This window comes from Dicentrarchus labrax, unplaced genomic scaffold (genome assembly GCF_905237075.1).
Source record: "Dicentrarchus labrax unplaced genomic scaffold, dlabrax2021, whole genome shotgun sequence".
NCBI lineage: Eukaryota > Metazoa > Chordata > Actinopteri > Moronidae > Dicentrarchus > Dicentrarchus labrax.
This window is the reverse complement of record NW_026136720.1, coordinates 34,589,329-34,609,762: the sequence shown is the minus strand read 5'-3', so window position 1 is coordinate 34,609,762 and position 20,434 is coordinate 34,589,329. Positions and strand designations below refer to the sequence as shown.

Below are 20,434 nucleotides of genomic sequence, written 5' to 3'. Positions count from 1 at the left end.
CCTCTCCTGTTTGAGGGCGTACTCCAGCATCTTGATCCGTCTCACCAGGTCTTTCTTCAGGTTCTCCTGACCTCGCCTCTCCCCCTGCAGGAAGGCGATCTGAGCCTGGAAGACAACGGAGGAAGAAACTGAACCATTTGACCGTTTAACCACGGTGGTCATTAAGATTCGAGCCCCCGCTGCATTTTCTGTGAAACACCAAAGTTCGGTTAATTGCACGAAAAACAGCGACAGACAACAGAAGAAGCGCCAACAGACGGCGGTGACGAGACTGACCGAAACCTCAGGGCAAATATCTGATCTGCATTAAACATCATGAGGAGTGAAAGAGGGTCTGAATCCAACTGACAGAATCATTGTTCCTCTCAGCTGCTGACGATCTAATTCCACAGAGATCATTAAAGTTTCATCAAGTCTAATTCTGTTTTTGTTTCTGATTTGGCGCTTGGCTCCACCGCCACCCCGCCGAGGTCTGGACGTGGACGCAGCAGTGGTGTAAAGGATCACGAAGGCCAAAATAACCAACAGACACAGTCGAGTCTTCAGTCGCTTCATCCAAACAAATCATCAACAAATCAACAACAACAATAAAATGCTGCTTTGACGAAACTCGTTCAATCAGAAGGTAAGAACAGAAAATGTTTGTTTGTTCATCATATAAAACTGGTTTTGATCAGTCACCAAAAAACAAAAACTGACAATTTAGAGGAGTTTTTTAGGATTTTGGTTTTTTTTTTTTATTGAAAAATTTACAAAATTTGAGTTGGAATGTCTTAACACAAAAATAAAGATGAAGTTGATTAGTCTGTTAACTGTCAACTATTAAATTGATCACCAGTTATTGGTAACTGATTCATCGTTTTGTGTCATTTAAAACAAATTTCAGCTTCTCAAATGTGAATATTTTAGTTTGTTTAGTCCTCTGTGACAGTATCTATATCTATCAATCTATCAATCTATCAATCTATTATTCATTATATATTATATCATTTTTCACCAAACAACTAATTGATTAATGGAAAAAATTATCAAACAGATTAATCAATGATGAAAATAAGCAGCCGAAGGAAACACTGGTTCTGCTTTACAGAATCACTGACGTTAATGAAAGTGTAACTATAATCAGGTCAGCTGGTGTTTAAGAGGCCGAGGGCCCCAAAGCCTCCTGGGAAATGTGACAGGAACTAAAACTTGTGACTGACTAACACATCTGATCCATCTTAATGTTCCCCCTCAGACCTGCGGCGGGCCGCGCGACTCAGCGGCGTGGGAACATACGACATGTGACCAAGGAGTAGGGGCGGAGGTCACAAACCCCGAGTTGTCAATCAAACACATTACTTCCTAAAGTTCAGTGAAATAATGACATTGACCATCAGTGTGCTGTTACCCGACTGTTACCCAGCTGTTACCCAACTGTTAGCCCGGCTGTTACCCGACTGTTACCCGGCTGTTACCCCTGCTGTTACCCGGCTGTTACCCCTGCTATTACCCGGCTGTTACCCGACTGTTACTCGACTGTTACTCGACTGTTACTCGACTGTTACCCAGCTGTTACCCCGGCTGTTACCCGGCTGTTAATAATAATAATACATTTTATTTGTAAAGCACTTTTCATAAAAGAATCTCAAAGTGCAACAGAAACCAAGAAATAAAATAACCAAAAACACAAAGGGCAATAACACATTAAAATCAGCAACCAATAATAATACAAGTGATTAAATACATTAAGAAAAACAGCTAAAAGACGTTACCCGGCTGTTACCCGACTGCTACCCGACTGTTACCCTGCTGTTACCCAGCTGTTACCTTGCTGTTACCCGACTGTTACCCGACTGTTACCCGACTGTTACCCAGTTGTTCACTTCACTGACTTGCTGTGGTCGGTTCCCTTCTATCTGAATCAAACACTGGAATCACAACTGGTCCTACAGACACTGACTGAATTCAGTGTGAACAAACTAACAAACATTAATGGAATTCATCCACAAAGAAAACTAGATACTTAACTAGAAAATGCTTCGTATTCGTTGAACGTTGAAGTCGTATGTGAGGACAAAACCAGCAGCAGTGACCTGAAGACTCTGTCTGCTCGATACGGTAAAAACATTATGTTGCCGTTATTCTGTCAGATATTGTGATTGAAATATGATTCAGAGTGGAGATGATTGTTTTTGCATCACAAATTTAATTTTCACTTTTTTAAAATTATGATTTTTGGGGGGTTTTACCAAATAAACAGGTTTTCTTGCATCTGGAGAATAAGATTTGTTGTCTCTGCATTATAATGCTGTTTATTAATTGTGCATTGTCCCTAATTGAGTCCCCTGCACTACAGGGACACTGTACACTTATAAAAAACATTTACATATTTACAAGCTCAAACAAACTGTTTAAATATGAGCTACGGAAACACACTGATGCTGATCCTGGAGGAAGAAAAAATCATATTTTAGCTTATTTTTTACATCATTATCAGATTGTCAGGAAGATTTTAAAATACAAACCAAAACTTGACCTAAAAATGAAAACTAATAATTGATTATCAGAGTGGCTGTTGATTGATTCTACTTTGAATTCTCCGTCAGACTCTGAAGGTTTCATTGCTGATTCATCGGTTTGATCCGAGCAGAACGGACGCTGCAGGCCGCCGCGCTGCTTTATGACTGTCGCTTCCAGCCCATTATACACACCAACTGACTCAACTGCATGTTTACGCGCGCACACACACACACACACACACACACACACACACACACACACACACACACACACACACACACACACACACACACACACACACAGGAAGAAGTAGGACACTCAGCCCTTCATTCATGTCAAACGCTTTATAAGTGGGTCGCTCCTCACTCGAGGCGACTGAATCTGCATTTCACTTAGACGATGACAATAAACTGAGACTCTGTTTGCAAACAGTTACGTGTTCCTTGAACGCATCACAGCGAACCTCCTCTGTGATCCCTGAAGCTGCAGTCTGTAACTTTTGGAAAATTAACTCTTGAGAATAAACCAGCTTCGTCCGGCTCCTCCTGGTGCTCCTAACGGCGTCTACAAGAATGAAAACAACCAATCAGAGCCGAGAAAGAGAGAAAGACGCTGGTTCTTTCTCAGATCATCTGTCTCACACTGTCAGGATTTAGTGAAACTTTCATATATTTCTACCCACTGCAGCTTTCATTTGTACACTGAAACCACGTTTATGTTCACTGAGTTCATTCAGTTTCTGTTTGCAGAGCAGATCTTGAACATGTTCCAGATGTAAAGCTGCGTAGCGATTACATCGTCTGCATCCCGTGATGCTCCTTCGTCTGTTGCCATGGCGTCTGAGGACGGCGGTGAACTCTGTGTTTAACAAGCTTTTGTGTAGGAAGGCATCTGCAGCACGTCGGGGGCGTCTTTACTCATAATTACAGATTTTTACTGACACGTCTGAATGTCATGTTTCAGCCGCAGTAAAGCGGAGAAAACAAATCGATAGCGGAGGTCACACGGTGACAGCTCCGGACTATTACAAGACTTTCCACAGATTTTCCATTAAAGCACTTTGATGACCTCAAACTGCTCTCCTTGATGTTGTTTTCCACTCCTGACAATCATATGCTGCAGTGAATATGTTAAACAGGTTGGAAAGTACATTCTGCTGTTAACTAATTCCCCCGATGCTCTCTGCCTGCAGCGTACACATCTAAACCCAAGGACAGGAGGAAAAATACATATTATCTGACGCTTCCTAAGCCCCGCCCCCCGGGCTCTGTGCTCCAATAACAGTTGAGAATCCCTCGGCCAACTTCCTCCTTTCCTGTACTTACATATGCTATGCTAGGCTAATCTATGTTGTTTTATATATTCACTCATTTCAGGTCTTTTCATGTCACCATATTGACTTTTAATATATATATTGAAGTTAATTATGTGATATTAAATGTTCGACTAGCAGATTAGGGAAGGTTGAGGTTATCAGAAGCTCTAGATCGTTCTGGTTGTTGATGATTACCATTAAAACCCTTCAGTAACCGCGGCTGGAGAGCAGGAACTATCTGGCAGGGACGTTTTACTTTTTACTCTAAATGACAAACTGGGTAACCCACTTGTTAAAAATTCCCATCAGCCCTTTCTTCTTTTTTAGAACGAGCCGGTGCTCCACATCAGATCACAGAGGAAGCCGGAGAACTTCTAATAAACAGATTTAAACTCTTTTTCTGTTTGTCAGTGAAACAAATGACGGACGTTTGTTCTGGTTGTTATTTCAGTGGAAAATCACACTGAGCCGACACTTGATGATATAACACAACTTAACATGAGTCCAGTGAAAAGGACGATGTCAAACAGCACATCACTCACCAGAGAACAGTCCTTATTATAATATATAATATGTGCTCCTGTTATCTAGAGCAGCAGTTGTTGTTTTATACAGTTTACCACCTTATGAAGATGCTAACATGTTAGCAAACAGCTGCTTATTTCAACAGCAACATGTTCTCTAACGTAGCTCCGTTTTTAGTCTTATTAACTCTCCATAAGCCCCGCCCCTTTTTGCTCAGTGCACCAATAACAGTTGAGAATCCCCTCGTAGACTTCCTCCTTTCCTGTACTTAGATATGCTATATGCTAAGCTAATCTACTGCATTCATCGTAAGCTACATCTACATGTGACGGCCACATTAGTTAATTAGCTGGTTAACTACTGATGTAGATTTGCTGGCGAGTTAGCGAGATAGATTAAGATGTAACATCTTAAATTAGCCACTGTTAGCAAAACTGTCTTTTTATACATTCATCAGCCTCTCAAAGTGAAAATGAAATTTGATGTGAAAAGTTTATGATAGTTTACAGAAGTTCAGTATAGAAAACAATGAATCTTCTCACCATATTCTGAATTTCTACAGTTATAAAATGCTTTTATCTAACGCTCTGCTAACGGAGGTAAGAAAGGAAGCACTGAAGCACTTCCAGGTCATTTCATTGTTCATCGTGTTGAACAGCTATTCTCCAGTATCTGACCCAGAAGTCACAAAAACTCATTGTTTAGGTATTTTCAGGTATTCTTAATGAGGTTTCACAGAACAATAAAGAGCAGTAGTTGACTCCTCCTGCACTCGGGGCCGTGTACTAGATCTTTTACAGAGTTTCCTGATGGACAGATAGCTTTAGCTTTAGTAGCTAACCGCTAATTAGCTGTGGTTAACTGTATCTACTGTTAGCAGGCGACGGACCGGGATCGAACACAGCCTCCGAGATTGACAGTGAATAACAGTACCGAGGTCATTTACTGAGTTTCCTGATGGACAGATTGATCAGTAGCCAACTGCTAACTGCCGTTAGCTCGGTCAACTGTGCAGCTAAGCTAAGTGACTCAGCCTCTGTACAGTCAGACTGGCGCTGATGCTCATAGCGCAGTCGGGACGGCACACACATTCAGCTATTGGCTGCTGCAAACACCAATCAATATCTGCAACTAGTCCCTCCCTAACTGAAGCAAACAGCGCTCTGCTTCCTGGTTCACGGAGGATAAAGATTCTCATTTTCAGAGAACAGATGCAAACTTGTGGGATGACAGATAACTGAAACTGTTTCTGTATGAAATCAATATCCACTACTGTGCATTCCCACACAGCGCGGCCCTCCGAGGAGCTGCTGCCGTCGGTATCTTCACTTTCTGAGAGACACAGCGAGAAACAAGCAACAGCTCCGTCCTGGTGGACGGGCGGCGTGGGAGGACGCACAGCTGAGCAGCTCATCACGAAGAACAAATCAACACAACGGTGGCCAGAATCAGTTCAGTGGTTTGTGTTGAAGAGAGTCCCTGCTGACAGCTGGGCCGATGTGGTGTTTATGTGCTGATGTCTGCAGGTTTCTGAGGTTCAAATGACACAGAACCATGTTTCTAAACCTTTTTACAGCCGGGACCAGCCTCTCCAAGTTCAACCTGTATGACCGAATACAGCAGCTGACTCTATCCAGCTAAAACACAGGAGGTTTAATACTCATAACATTATTTATAGTTGTTGAATCCTCAACAGAACCTGGTCCACACTTCTCTACCCTCATTTGACCTCCGCCCACTATCTTATCATCACATTTTAGGTTGTAACTAATCATGAATGTATACATTAGAGATGGGACGGATCCAATCTGGTATCAGGTGCCGATACGGACGTAATTCATTCAACTGTCTACATATCAGGTAAAAAGCTCATACACTTGTCCTTCCCCTCTTCATACTGCAGTCTGAGCCTCTGTAACTCCATTTCCCTGATGACTACGTACGCCGCCGCACTGAAGTCGAATTAACGTCACAGAGAACGACCGCAATATTTTGGGACACAAAGAAGAGCCCTGCGGGAAAGGGGGATTTCCCGCCGCTTAAGTCTGAAGCGGCGAGGGGATTATTCTTCCAGGGAGCCGAAGAGGAGGAGATGAAGAGACGGGAGGATAAGCTGCTGAGCGAGAGGGGGGAGACAGAGAGGGGGGTGGTCTTCAGAGAGCTGGATCTTTGCTCTCGGGGGAGAAAGACGTCATGTTATTTCGTTGGGGAGGCCAGAAATTACCCAGGAGGCTTTGTTGTTACCGGGGTTAAAGAGTCAGAAACAGCGTCAGAGCGACACGTTGACCCCTTCGTCCCTGAGACAGAGAGTAAAGGACCGACTCTGAACCCTCGTGTTAGTGTGCTGTAAACATACACGCATTGCCATGGCAACAAAACTTCCCTTAATCTGAACAGATGCTGGGTCACCATAGCAACCTGTTGGAGGCTGCTGGCACAACTTCACCTATCTGAAAGGTGCAGGTAGACTGCAAAGCAGTCTGAAAGGTAACTCCAGGATTTATCAGTATGGGTCTATTTCTATGTGTTTGTTGTGTCAAAGATCATAAATCAGAGGATGAAGAGGATGAAGAGGATACAACTGGATATGTCTGGATACGCTGCGTTTGTCTGCCTGCGGGTGTCCAGATAAAACTAACAACCCATTTTAAGGCCCCCTCCAACCAGGAAGCAGTGTTTGTTGTTGTTCCTACAGTGAGATCCAGCAGCGCTCAGACACTGAGGATGGACTTTACTGTGAACGAGGAGACATCTTGTGTCCAGGAGGAAAACATTAGAAATGAACAAAAGCTCAATATATGTATACAAATATTTGTTCCAAGCAGACTGTTTGTATGAATGTCTAAATACATGTCGGGAGGGGGTCCGTATCTTTATCAAAACTTTACTGACAATTGTCAATAACCAGAACAGTCCACAGGGGCTGTTTTATTTTCTATTTTACGTGTACAGTGTGAGTAAATCTAAACAACAGTTCTAAATCTGTACAGTGTACGCCTTCAGTGGCGAGCAGGGCTGCCGATGGCAATATAAAATGCCGATATCAAAACAAAGACAATTCATGTATAATTCTATTCAGCTTACAGCAGGATGCATGAGAGTTACAGTACGGGGCTTGAAACCAACTTAACTTCTTATAGAATCCAAACTTTAGCTTTTAGATGTGATCTGTAAACAGTCAACAGATTCATAACTTTAGAACCGGTTCATGGTACATTCAGATCGATCCAGGGGTCCGCGTACCGATGCCGTCGCATCTATAACGTTAAAGACTATCTTTACACCTTTAATGTTTAATGTTTACATGAGAGTAGAAATAACTGCAGTGTGGCGTTCACTGAGTTACAGTTATATGTGTCTGATTGTCTGTTCGTGCTCTCTGTGGTACAGTCAGTGTCGTAGGGGACAACCGGGCCTACAGGGAGGAAGAAAACAAAGCTTCCTCAATAGTCCGCCCTCGGCTCGTTCCAGTAACAAGCTCACATTCCCCCAAAATCTTCCCTTCTTCTTTATTTCTATTTTCCAAAGCAGACTTGGCACATCCGAGCTACCCACGCCGCTGGCATCACCACAGGGGCAAACTCCACGGCTCTGGTTTTACAATGTAGGTGAAGAGACTGATAGAAGCAGGGGAGGCGTAAATTAGTGAGGAAGTCTGATCTGATGCCCAGAGGAGATCAGGACAGAGGTGGGGGGAGAGAAACGAAGGCGAAGGGGGGGAAGGGAAGGCACTGGGATGATCAGGAATAGTGACGGCGTGACGAAGCCCCTTACCCACTTGCTCCTTCCCCTCGGGGGAGTGTCGACGCAGCGTGCTCCTCTGAAGCCGACAAGACTTTAATTAGAACAACATAAAGCCTTCAGGAGCAGAGGAGGAGGAGGAGGAGGAGGAGGAAGGAGCAGAACAAAGACAGCTCCGAGTCCAAACCATCCAAACTCATCGCCCAGAGAGTTTCCAGGAGCTACGCGGGAAACGCCTCCATGCTGGACGAATCCTTTTTCACAACTATGATTTTGGTTTATGACCCCATTTCAGGATTCCCCGAGAATAATCAGTTTCTGTGGGCAACTGGGAAGTTTCTGTTGAGATTTGTCCCTCACTGATTACTGTACAAACTCTTTATCAGTGAATGCTGCATTCAGTCCCGGTCTGGACCTGCTGTTCACTGGGAGCTCCCAGTCCGACAGAGTCCGCTAATGGATCCACTACAGCTGCTGGAACTTGTCTTGAATAACAAGAATCTTATAATGTGCAAGAGTGAGCGTACCAGCACCTTAAAGCCCTTTGTATCTCCACCAGAGAGCGATGATACCATGTCTGACTGTTATTCAGGGGCTGAAGCCTCGATCTCCTCAGGGACTACAGGAAATTGGCTGTTTTGGTCATATTGTGATAAGAGGCACTCTTGGCTCGGAGCAGAGGTAAACACGAGAGCGTGCCCTCGTATCTGCTCCCCGGAGGAAACACTAAGGCTGTGCTTAAAGGAGAGAGACTGTTAATGTCTCCCAGCAGGGAACCAATCAGGGTTTTTATCAACAAATAACCGCGTTAGTTTCGCCGTCCCCTCAGCTGTCGCTGCCGTTACCTGGTGCAGGACTTCCTCTCTTCATCTGTTCAAAGTTCAAACGCAGTTCACCAGTTACTCTGTTAGACACTGCGCTATACCCCGTTACATTTGACGCAGGGCAGTTATAGTTAGGACTATAACTTCTACACTGGGACAAAGAGGAGGAGGCTGCCCTCTGCTGGGCGCTGTATCCCAGGCTGGTGGCGGGAGGCTGCGTTAAGACGTTAATAAAATAAAATACAATAATTAGTTTAACCGACGAGTATTTCTGGTGTCGACTAACAAAAGTAGAAACATTTAACTGACTATATAAAACACATTTCTAGGACTGAAAATCTGCTGTTTATTTGTCTGATTAATCTTTTAGTCTGTCTTAAAATTAAATTTAAGATCCAAAAGCCGATGTGAATCGTTCAAAGGAAATCTGGGTTTGAATTTGGCTCCTTGACTTTGAGGCTTTCAGCAGAAACCTGCGACTGTTATTATCCAATATTATTACCATCATTATCTCTTCTGATAAGCACCCTCATTAAGTAGATCTAATTTCAACTCCAGCGTACGCACATTACCCCGAGTCTGAGGCATGCTGGGATCCCTGCTCACTGGATATAATGGAGTCTGTAACACACACACACACACACACACACACACACACACACACACACACACACACACACACACACACACACACACACACACACACAGGCTGGAGGAATTCACTGTGTGTTTGTGTTTCTGTACTAACCCCAGATAACACCTACGCTGACTCTTATAAACTCCACTTGCTGTGTGTGTGTGTGTGTGTGTGTGTGTGTGTGTGTGTGTGTGTGTGTGTGTGTGTGTGTAAGCTATCAACACTTCCTGGTTATTCTCAGCCTGCCACTTTTGCTTCCAATCAGAGCTGTTAACACTGAGAGGTCAAAGGTCACGCTTTGTTAAAATGGGTTTTTCCTACATTACAGAAACCGGTTATTGGCGCCTGTAGTGTGTTGTTGTGGGCCAACAGTGCTACTGTAGTTCTGGTTCTGGTTCACCATAGAGCCTCAGACTGCCCCCGACTAAAGATTTTCCTTTTATGACATTAATTGATTAATTTAAATCTCTGTATTTGAACAGCTGGCTGTTGAACGCCAACAGAACCAGCGGTAATGGTTCTGAATGTGTCAGCGGCTCCAACCAGGACTGACTATGGGGATGAAGACACGGCGGATTCAGGCAGCGACGAGTTAATTACTAACTGTAAACGTTATCCATCATCCATCGTATCGATCAGTCTGCCAGGATTAGTTTCAGTGAAGTTGGAAGTTATTGATCCGGTGTTTTGTGATGTTATAGATCCTCCTAAATGTTAGACTGGACCTTCACATCTACGTACGTGTATTTCTCCAGTTGTTGGGAGGAATATTAAGTTAGCTGCTCCTAACAAACACAGACCTGAATTAAGTCCCAACATTTATAATTTTTCTTGCCTTGTGTTCAGCTTTCAGGTCGAAACACGTAAAAAAAGAGCACCTCTGCTCCCTCTTCTTCATCCACGCCCACTCTGCCCGACGTCTCCGCTGTGGGTCGGCTGTGTTCGAGGAGGTCAAACTGGAATCAGGTCACCGGTCGGACTCGATCAGTCTCTGGAGCATCACAGCGGTTTGGAGAGTCTGCTCGTGGCTGTAAGATATCCTACTAACTCGCACTAAACGCCAAGTCAGATCTTGCGGACGACCCCGCCGGCAGCACGCGCAGGAAATGATTCACAGCCAGAGACGAGTCGCCTTACAGGCATGATGATCCACAGACACTACAGCCAGCAGAACAAGCTTCAGGTCCTTCATCGCCACGACTGTCAACACGTCTTCATCACTCTTTAACTCCTATAATACTTTTACATTATCTCCTGGCAAAAACTCTAAATCTTATTTAACATATTTGCTTAGTTACTCACAAGCAACCAAGAAAAGTCTCTGGACCTTTTTTCTATCTTTGACTAAACAGACTAAATTACATATTTTATATTTCATATTATATTTAATAACAGTAGAAAACAGCTGATAAACAATAACAATAGCTGCAGGAAGTTTGAGCAATTTGGATGAATTCTGAGCAGATTATTTCCTGTGAATATTGCTCAGAGATGAGTTTTCCTGATATTTTTATATATATATATTATATATATTGTTCTATTTGCTCTTTGGTTGTTTGACCCTTTTACTGCAGGATGATGACATACAAAGTTCTACTTCAACAGTTTAAAAAGGTGCATAACATTAAGTTTCATTACTTAATAAATCTTAGTTGTTGTTGTTGTTGTGCTATAATAAGGGCATTGTTGTTTCCATGAGCATATTTGAGTTGAACAGACTTCAGTTCACTCAACCTGTCTTGGGAACTATCAGGATTTGCCACAAAGAAAATGTTCAGAAAGCTGTTAGAGCTCGTTGCACATAGTGAAATTGTGATTCGGGGGAAGTTTGGGCGAATATATTACTGATCGTTGGACTGGCGGTGGCCGGTTGGAAACATATCGCCCCATGTATTCGACACTCAGCTCTACTTACAACTCACGTCAACAAACCTCTGTGCCAACAACTGCGTTTCTTACTGGAATCTTTCTGTTTTTCAAATTATCCTGATGCTCAAGCAGATTGTGAGGCAATGGACCTGGTGGACCGGTTCAGTAGTCCATCTGTGTCAAAGAGGAACAGAAATTATTATGATTATACGATTGAGAAAGCAGCACAAAGGTCAGCGCTTCCTCACCAGAGAGGTTATTCTTTACGTCTGAGAGAGAGAGTCATAGAAACCCGAAGAAGCAGAAGGTGAAACACTGTCCGAGATAAACTTTATTGTGTTCTGTTAACTGATCTTTAATCCTGTTAGCAGATATTGTTTGGCCTCAGAAACCCAGCGTTGGTTTGGCTGCAGTGTAACTGCTACTGAATCATGAGTTGTGTGCAGTCCCAGTTCATGTCAGGCTGAAGGGAAAGTGTGCTCATGTCAGGGGAAATCTTGGCTGAAGGCCTGGTTAAACAAAGCCCGGTTACAGCGCTGAGGCGTGGCTCGGGGTGGCATTCGCCTCGGCAGTGGACGCCCGTCTGAAAAACAAGCAGGTGTGCATGCCATTCCTTATACGGCAGCTCCAGTCAGACAGACGCAGAAAGAAAAGAAAGAAAGAGCGTGAAGGACGGAGGAGAGACGGAACGAGGTCGCCCGGCTGGGTTTCAGGAACCGGGGCCGGGCCCTGTTGTTACCATACAAAGAGGAGGAGGAAGTATTGTTGTCAGCCCATCGTCAGGTTCAGGAGTTACATAAGACACTCTCTCTCCTCCAGCTGCAATATTTAGATCCAGAGCAGTGGAGGGCTGCTGGTTGAACAGATTTAACACCAGTTTGAACATGAATGTGAATCCAGAATTGAGTCTGCTTAACAAACCGGCTACAGTTCGGACCGGAGCCGTCACTGGTTCTGGGCTCCAGGAGATTTTCTTGACAGGACAGTCATATAAAATGACCGGTAGTCAATAGAGTATGGACTCTGCAGGGTTCACAATGTCACACACTCCACGGTAGCACTTCAGCGGTACTTGTTAGTATTTTAATGAGGTCATTTTAATCAAATTCAAGGTTTTTCATGACTGGAAAAATAGTCTCTAAAATTCAAGGTTTACCAGGCTGTGTTGGAACCCTGTTTTTATTTGTCCAGGTGAAATCAGAGAGCTGTTTGCTTCCTCATATTAACGTATTTCCTGTACGAACACGCAGTTAGGGAGGGACCTTTCGCAGTAGCTAATAGCTCTGTGGGACTGGGAGCTCCCAGTGAACAGCAGGTCCAGACCGGGACTGAATGCAGCATCTGATGCTGACGGAGGACAGTTTGACTGCAGGGAATAAAGGACTGAGGTGGGTTTATTGCATCCTGACTAATGATCTGTCTGAATTCAAAATGTACAATCTTTAAGCGCAACAGAGTGATCCTCTTGTGATCCAGCAGCGTGACCTATTGACCTCTCAGTATCTGTAAAGTCTCTACTGTTCTGGTTTTTGCACCAATAAAGAAACCCAAAACAAACTTTCACTTTCACAGAACACGAAGCCTTTCAAAATAAATTAATATTGTTATCAACAGATAATTAATCGGCTATAATTTATCAGAATAATATAAATGTACGATTATTGGTTAATAAATGATCATGCATCCTTAGAGAGAGTACTGAGACACAAACTGAATCTCTCCTGTTTCCAGAATTAACACGAAAGAAATTTAACAATAAATAATAATAATAAGAATAAATCAGTTATAACTGCGAGGTCCGGAGGATTGTGAAAGTGTCAAACACACACACACACACACACACACCCACCCACAACACACACACACACAACACACACACACAGCACATCCTTTAATTAGTGAAGGAAATGAGCTGCAGAATCAGCGGACAGATAAGAGCGGGAGAATTACTCAACGCTCCAGCAGAGACAGTGCACGTGCCGAAGGTCTTGAGCATCCCTCGTTATCTGAACACCTTCAGCGTGATGGCGTGTGCGGGAGGCCCGGGAGGTGTAACCGTGCAGTAATCTCTTACAATCCATCCTCCGCTACCATCTGTGATCTTATGTAAGGAACCGGTGCAGAAGCAGCTCTGGGCGACGTCGACCCTCCAGTGGACGCAACTCTCAGCTGTCTGCGGCACGTTCAGTGTCACAGTTAGCGCCGTCTGCACGGGTACGTTTATGAAAAACTTGTCCCATTACGTAAGTTTTCTACCTTAAAGGAACAGCTTCACTATCATTGTGATGCTACATTGAGTTCCTCTGTACAGCAGTAAGTAACACACCACCACTGGGATTTACAGAGTTTCCTGATGGACAGTAAAGTAACCGCTGCCAAATGGAGCAGCTGTTAGCTACGTAGCTTAGCCGAACTGTCCTGGACTGGGTGTCTGAGCTTTGAACTGGCGGGAGGAGGAAGTTTTCAGGGCTCGGACAGAACCAGAGCTTGGCGAGCGGCGATTTAACCGGCAGCTTCTGCAGACAAAGCTAACGTCAGAGAGCTGAGAGGACGCTGACGGAGGAAGCTGGGTAAAGAGTTGGAAGGTGGTGAAATAAAAGCGAGCTGTAGTTGAACTTACTCGATGTTTGGCTGTGTTAACAAAGTCGCTAGTTATTGATCATAAATGATGTAATCAGAACAATTGTACAGCTGTCAGATCGCAACGAATACCAAATCTTACAAACTGTTGCTTTAATAAACTACGACCACTCTCACTTTCCCACAGATCTCAGATACAACCCGGTCCCTGACACTCACACTGCGTTACAACTGAACAAGTTAACAGTCAGAAACTGGAACTGGAACATCCTCTGCTTGGAAAGTAAAAAAAAAACCTAACCGACCCCGACCTCCAAATCCTTGGTGTATCTCATTAAATCAGTCGTAAACTCATTACTGTAACTTCTGCCAGCGTAATGCGTCTTCATTTGTCCTCATCACTGATAAAGTTGTGTTTGTAGAGTATCAGCGAGTAATGAATCTTCGCTCTGTGTCACTAACAGTGGCAGATTGATTGACGGGTGAACGTCGGGATGTTATTGGTTGAAATCAGTTAGTTCATGCTGACGTAAGCACGCGTCACATTTAGTTTTACAGGGAGACACAATGATTGATTATTGATATAAAAACACAAAGAAACTGAGTGTGTGAATGTTTTTGTCATAAATTGTTAAATATGGGAACAATATAACTGGATGTGATCTTAAAGGACTTTATTATTTCACCATGAGCTGAGCCACAGTGAGCCGACAGCGCTCTGCCAGACTTCCCAAACATTTCAGAGATTCTGCTTCCTGGATTGAAATGAAAAACAGACCTGAGGCCTGTGTGTGTTTATCTGTTGGTGTATTTGTTTATTGAACTGTGGTCTGAGCTGTTCAGACAGCAGCAGCCACTGAGTTACAATCAGCAACGACCAACAGGAGCCAAATGACTGCATCAGTATTCACAACCTGACGGAGAGGATCCAGGTGCTGCCTTCACTGTCCTCTAACGGAGAGAGAACATCCGTAAACTGGAGCATCGTGATATTGATTCTCAGTTTGTGGCAGTGAGTCCTTCCCCCAGGTAGAGCTACCTGAACTCTCAGCATTAACACCAGAGACGTGTTCGCCTCCCTGCTGCTCTCACTTTCTCTCTGACTGAAATACAATCTGTTACCTTTCTGTGGAAAGAAAATCAGGATGACTTTTTAAATGTAATTCATCGGGTGAGCCCGGGTGTGTGTGTGTGTGTGTGTGTGTGTGTGTGTGTGTGTGTGTGTGTGTGTGTATTTATAGCCACAGCCGGACAGGAAGGAAGCCGAGCGGCAAACATCCTCCCGAGCCGGAGCGATGAATGTGAAGCTCACGCATGACTTCACCTCAATGTGACGTCCCGGCAGGAATCCCAGAGGACTGAAGCTCCGCTGTCCCATCGGGAGGAAACACCACGAACTGCTCGCATCGTTTGTTTAATCACAATTAACTCGATCATTTATAATGCTCTATAATATCAACTCAAACTGTTGTTGAGACTAGTTAACATTTCTTTGAGGTTAATTTAATTATCATTAATGAATTAATGTAGTTATTTTTCGGTGCTCGCTACAGAATATTAAATATATTTAAGATTTATATGATATAAGATTTAAAAGCTAACTAGCAAGTCACATTTGATAGCTTATGTTATTAAAACGCTGCCTAGCTAACGATTGATGTCGGTGAGCTAGGAAGCGTTTTGTTGACTCCGGGTTCAAAAGGGGCGGGACTTATTAAATAATGGATCCTGGTTAATATTTTGTATTTATGTATCAAGATCCATTATCAACTGGAACTGGATCAGCTGACTCCTCCTCTCTCTCCAGGAAGACCTTTTCTTTGTTTCTGGACAACAATCTCTCCTCTTGTGTGCCAGCTTCCTCTGTTTCCTCTTCCTCTTCCTCTTCCTCTTCCCTGCAGAGGATTACCTCAGAGGAGGCGGCGCCGTCGGGTTCAGCTAATGACTCGCAGTCCGGCTGCAGCAGAACAAATGGATTTACAGCTGCGACCGACCGACCGACCGGCCGACCGCCGGCTCCTTCACGCTCGCCTCGGCTCAACGGGAAGGAAAATTAAAAACCAAGTGGCGCTGTGGAGTGACGGCGCTGCCCGGCGTCTGCTCTGTGGGGAGAAACAAACCCCCCCCTCAGAGAGACAGACAGAGGACGCTGCCGTGTGATTGGCTGGGAGGTTGTAGTGAAGGAAGTGGTTCCCTTTATGGACGCAGGTCGGCTGATGACTCTAACTTATGTAATATAACAGAGTGGTTGTTTTATAAGAGCACACTGAGCCACAGTCTGCACGACTAATCACCTCGTCTCCTTATTGATTCCTGATCAGGTTTCTGTGTGGACAGGAGGACGCAGCATCAACACAAACAACTGTTTTATCTCTGAGTCAAGATTCAGTCAAAGAGTCAATCACGACGTTAAACCCTTTTTATATCTTCAGATAACCGACTGAAACCAAACTGAACATAAAAACACTGGAACAAACCGCAGGGCGATACCGCGGCCTGCCACCGGGGTCGGTACCGCGGTCTGCCACAGGGGGGCGGTACCACGGTCGGCCACCGGGGGGCGGTACTGTTCCGATTCAATTGCTTTGATTTTTAATGAACTATGCAAAAAAAAAGTCACAGTCCAACAGCTATCTAGAGAGCTAGCTATTTATATTTAATTTCCACTTTAGTAGTTTTTTAGTTTTTTAGTTTTTAGTCAAGTTTAATTTTCTATATAAATAAAGGAATATTTTATCTTATTTAGCGGCGTAGCTAACGGCATTAAAACAGGAAGGAAGTGAAGTCAGGTGTGACATCGACGAGCTGAGCGACTCCACATTTTATACGATTCTCTGTCTGTATTTATGTATATTTATTATTTTTAACAATCAAACAGACTTAATCAGCTTCTTTCTTGACACATTCAGTATTTTCTTCTCCCTGAAGCTCAACCACTGAGCTATCAGACCATTTACATTCAGTCTTCTTCACAGAATGAGCGTCAAAACATACAGTAAAATAACATAATTAATATATATATAATATAATATAATACAGTTTTAGCTTTAATTTAACATAAAATCTTTTTGGGGCTTTTTAAATGTTTAATGAAAGATATTTACAGTGTAAACAATGATCTATAAATCCAGGTGAACTCTGCTATAATACAATAATCAGACTTACATTTCCAGCAGAGTGCTGTTATTATTGGATTGTTATTATTTTAATGTGAATGTTAAAAGTTATAGAAGTGTAATAAAAGTCATTATCTGTGAGATTACAGTAATTATTGCTGTTTACACTGATAACAACTGTATTTGGACAGTTTACCTTATACACTGATAAACAACATTTATTCAACTTCCATCATTATACAACATATCTGTCAGTTAACAAACTAATACATTAAAATTACACAACTAATACTTTATTAAGTGTTAATGTCTAGAAATGTATTGACCGTATTAAACTTGAATTTATCATTTTCCTCTATTAAAGTTAATCTCTCCACATTCTTTAAATAAGATATAATAATAACAATAATAAGCAATCATTTTAATTTATACAATTAAAGATTATTTTACATTAGAAAACATTAAATCCAGAGGCTATATTTGTCATTCATGTATTTAAATACAGAAAGAATCTATAAAATAAACCGCTGTAGTTGCTTCTAGCTTTTATTAATTTTTCACAATGTGTCTGCACATCATCAATATCGATATCGATATCAATATCAGATCATTGAGGTTCTGTATTTGTATATAAAAGATATATAAATGTTTATAGACTGAGTAACCGTGAGGAGTATACACACACTACCTGTCCTACAGAGGCTCAGCTTACACACCAACGTTTCGTGACTCAAGATCACGCAATGCACGCAAAACGCAACCTCCGTGCGTCCATTATCGGACACATTCCAGCAGGACGCGGCACACACTCGGAGGGGGGAGGGACCCTCGTGTCCGGGTCGGGGGGCTCTGTAGGGTCCTGCTTGTTGTAGAGATGAAGGGATTCCGGGAAAATACCACAATAATGTCAGACACTGACAGCTGGCCACAGAACGGGTTTAGCTGCGTGTCCGATAATGGATCTCATGCGCAGGGTTTTCTCCTCTGCACAGGTAATCAATCAATCAATCATCAATAAAAGAGTTGTATTAATTAAACACTAATATTATACTGTCACACAGCTTCTCACACTCGACCCAGAACCGACAGGAAAGTCTGAAATCTCAACCTCAGCTAACCTGGTTAGCAAGTAGCGCAGATAAATCAGTGGAGACAACATCGAGCGAAACCTCATTTAAATATTACGCAATTCTGTGTCATCCTGGTTGACATCTGCACACAAACCTCAGGAACAGCATTCAACACGTTACCTGGATCCACGCGGGCCTGCCCGTTAATTCGGCTCTATAGTGATCACCAAAGCAGCCCATAATACAACAGAGCCTTATATTTAACAATGAATGTGCGTCATTCCCTTTAACGGTACACACACGGCAGGAGAGAGCGGCAGAAAGCGCGAAGCATCCCTAAAAGTACACATATGAACGGAAACATGTGCTGGTTAAAGGATTACACCTGAGCCGAACAGAATAATTAATATGTCCCACTCAAACAAAGTGAAACTTGTTACTTTATCGGGAATATTTATTCGCCGATAAGCGATGAAACAATTAATTCGCACATTTTTCGGTGCGCTTTGGCGCAACGTTCCCACCACTCAGGACGAAGCTTAGCTAGCAAACAAAACAATGTCCGACAATGGAAACCGCCGTGATTGCGGCCGCTCACCTGCAGCTCGGCCCGCTCCACCTCCCACTGAGCCCGCTCCACCTCGAACCGGGCCCACTCATGCTGGAGAAAGTGTAAAATCCCCGGGATGTTGTAGTGAGCCCTGGCCGCCTCTCCGCCGCCGAAGTCGCCAGTCTGCGGAGCTTTAATGTTCCCACCACCGGGCAAACCGGAGCTGTTGTTATTGAAGAAGACACCGGGGCCCGCCTGCTCGTCCATGGCCGGACCGGGGCGGGGTGGCTGCTGGGTCGGTCCGGTACTCTCAACCGCTTCGGTGGAATATCCTCCGGAGGGAAATGTAGTCCATCGACGGTCCTCTCTCTCCGCTGGGTCCAACTCCTGTCTGAGGCAGCTGTCAGAGGATGAGACAACCGTCGAGCTAACGGCAGCACCGGAATCACAGGGCTTCCGGTCCGGACTTTCAAAATACAACCGACGTTAATGTACATGTGCAATAACATTAACAACAACAAAAATAATAACAACAGCAACAACAATAACATTAATAACAACAATAACAACAACAATAATAATAACAATAACAACAACAACAAAAATAATAACAACAACAATAACATTAATAACAACAATAACAACAACAATAATAATAACAATAATAACAACAACAAAAATAATAACAACAGCAACAACAATAACATTAATAACAACAATAACAACAACAACAATAATAACAATAACAACAACAACAAAAAAATAATAACAACAGCAACGACAATAACATTAATAACAACAACAATAATAACAATAACATAAACAACAATAACAACAATAACAACAACAATAACAACAGCAACAACAGATAATTATTATAATAATCACAATAATAATAATGGTAACAACAACAACAATAATAATAATACCATTATTTTTTGTAATTCCTGTATTTTGATTAATTGTAAAATCTAAATAAAAAAACCTGTTGACTTTTGTTGGGGTTGTTGTTGTTGTTGGGGTCTGGACCAAACAAACAAACAAACAAACGTTTTCTTACATCTGAAGAACAAGATTTGTACGTTTGTCATATTTAACCTTTAATAATAAATAACAGCCTCTTGTGATTTGGATATTGCTCTATACATATATAAATATATACATATATAAATGTAATATGTGTATTTATATATGTTTATATGTGTATTTATATATGTTTATATGTATATGATATTGTGATATCGATTATATTTACTGTAACTGTTTGAAATGTAATGATATTATTGATATATTATTATTTTTATCAGTTCATACTCACTGGGTGGTAACAGGGACAAATATAAACTAGACATTTGAACTCAAACTCATTATTGTGGCTCATTAGTAAAGTCTTAGAGAAATATCTGAAGCTGGAATTAGAAATAGATAAATAGTTTTATGTTTTTTTATCATTAAACTTAAAGCCTAAAATGTGGCTGTAACATTAAGTTATGTGAAGCAGAAAGAAGCAATTAATGCTTTAAGTAATTGATTGATTAATTAATCAATGATTTCAGTTACAGTGGGGAGAAGTATTTGATACACTGCCGATTTTGCAGGTTTTCTTCAACTGTGAGAGACGGAATCTAAAACAAAAATCCAGAAAATCACATTGTATTTTTTTAAGTAATTAATTTGCATTTTATTGCATGACAGAAGTATTTGA

The 20,434-nt window shown here is 42.5% G+C and overlaps 1 protein-coding gene across 2 annotated transcripts in view; it reads right to left on the bottom strand.

Moving 5' to 3' along the window:
• strn (striatin, calmodulin binding protein) overlaps positions 1 to 19,173 on the bottom strand; it is a 55,026-nt gene extending 35,853 nt beyond the window's left edge. Inside the window, exons 1-2 of one of the 2 annotated variants that reach the window (XM_051381275.1) lie at positions 18,778 to 19,173; positions 2 to 105 (exon numbers count right to left, since the gene is read on the bottom strand). In XM_051381275.1, the coding sequence (XP_051237235.1) occupies positions 2 to 105; positions 18,778 to 18,996 (323 nt within the window). In that variant the 5' untranslated portion in view covers positions 18,997 to 19,173. The remainder of the gene's footprint in view (position 1; positions 106 to 18,777) is intronic. The other variant, XM_051381273.1, reaches the window with a different exon arrangement.
• Positions 19,174 to 20,434: the final 1,261 nt, after the last annotated feature.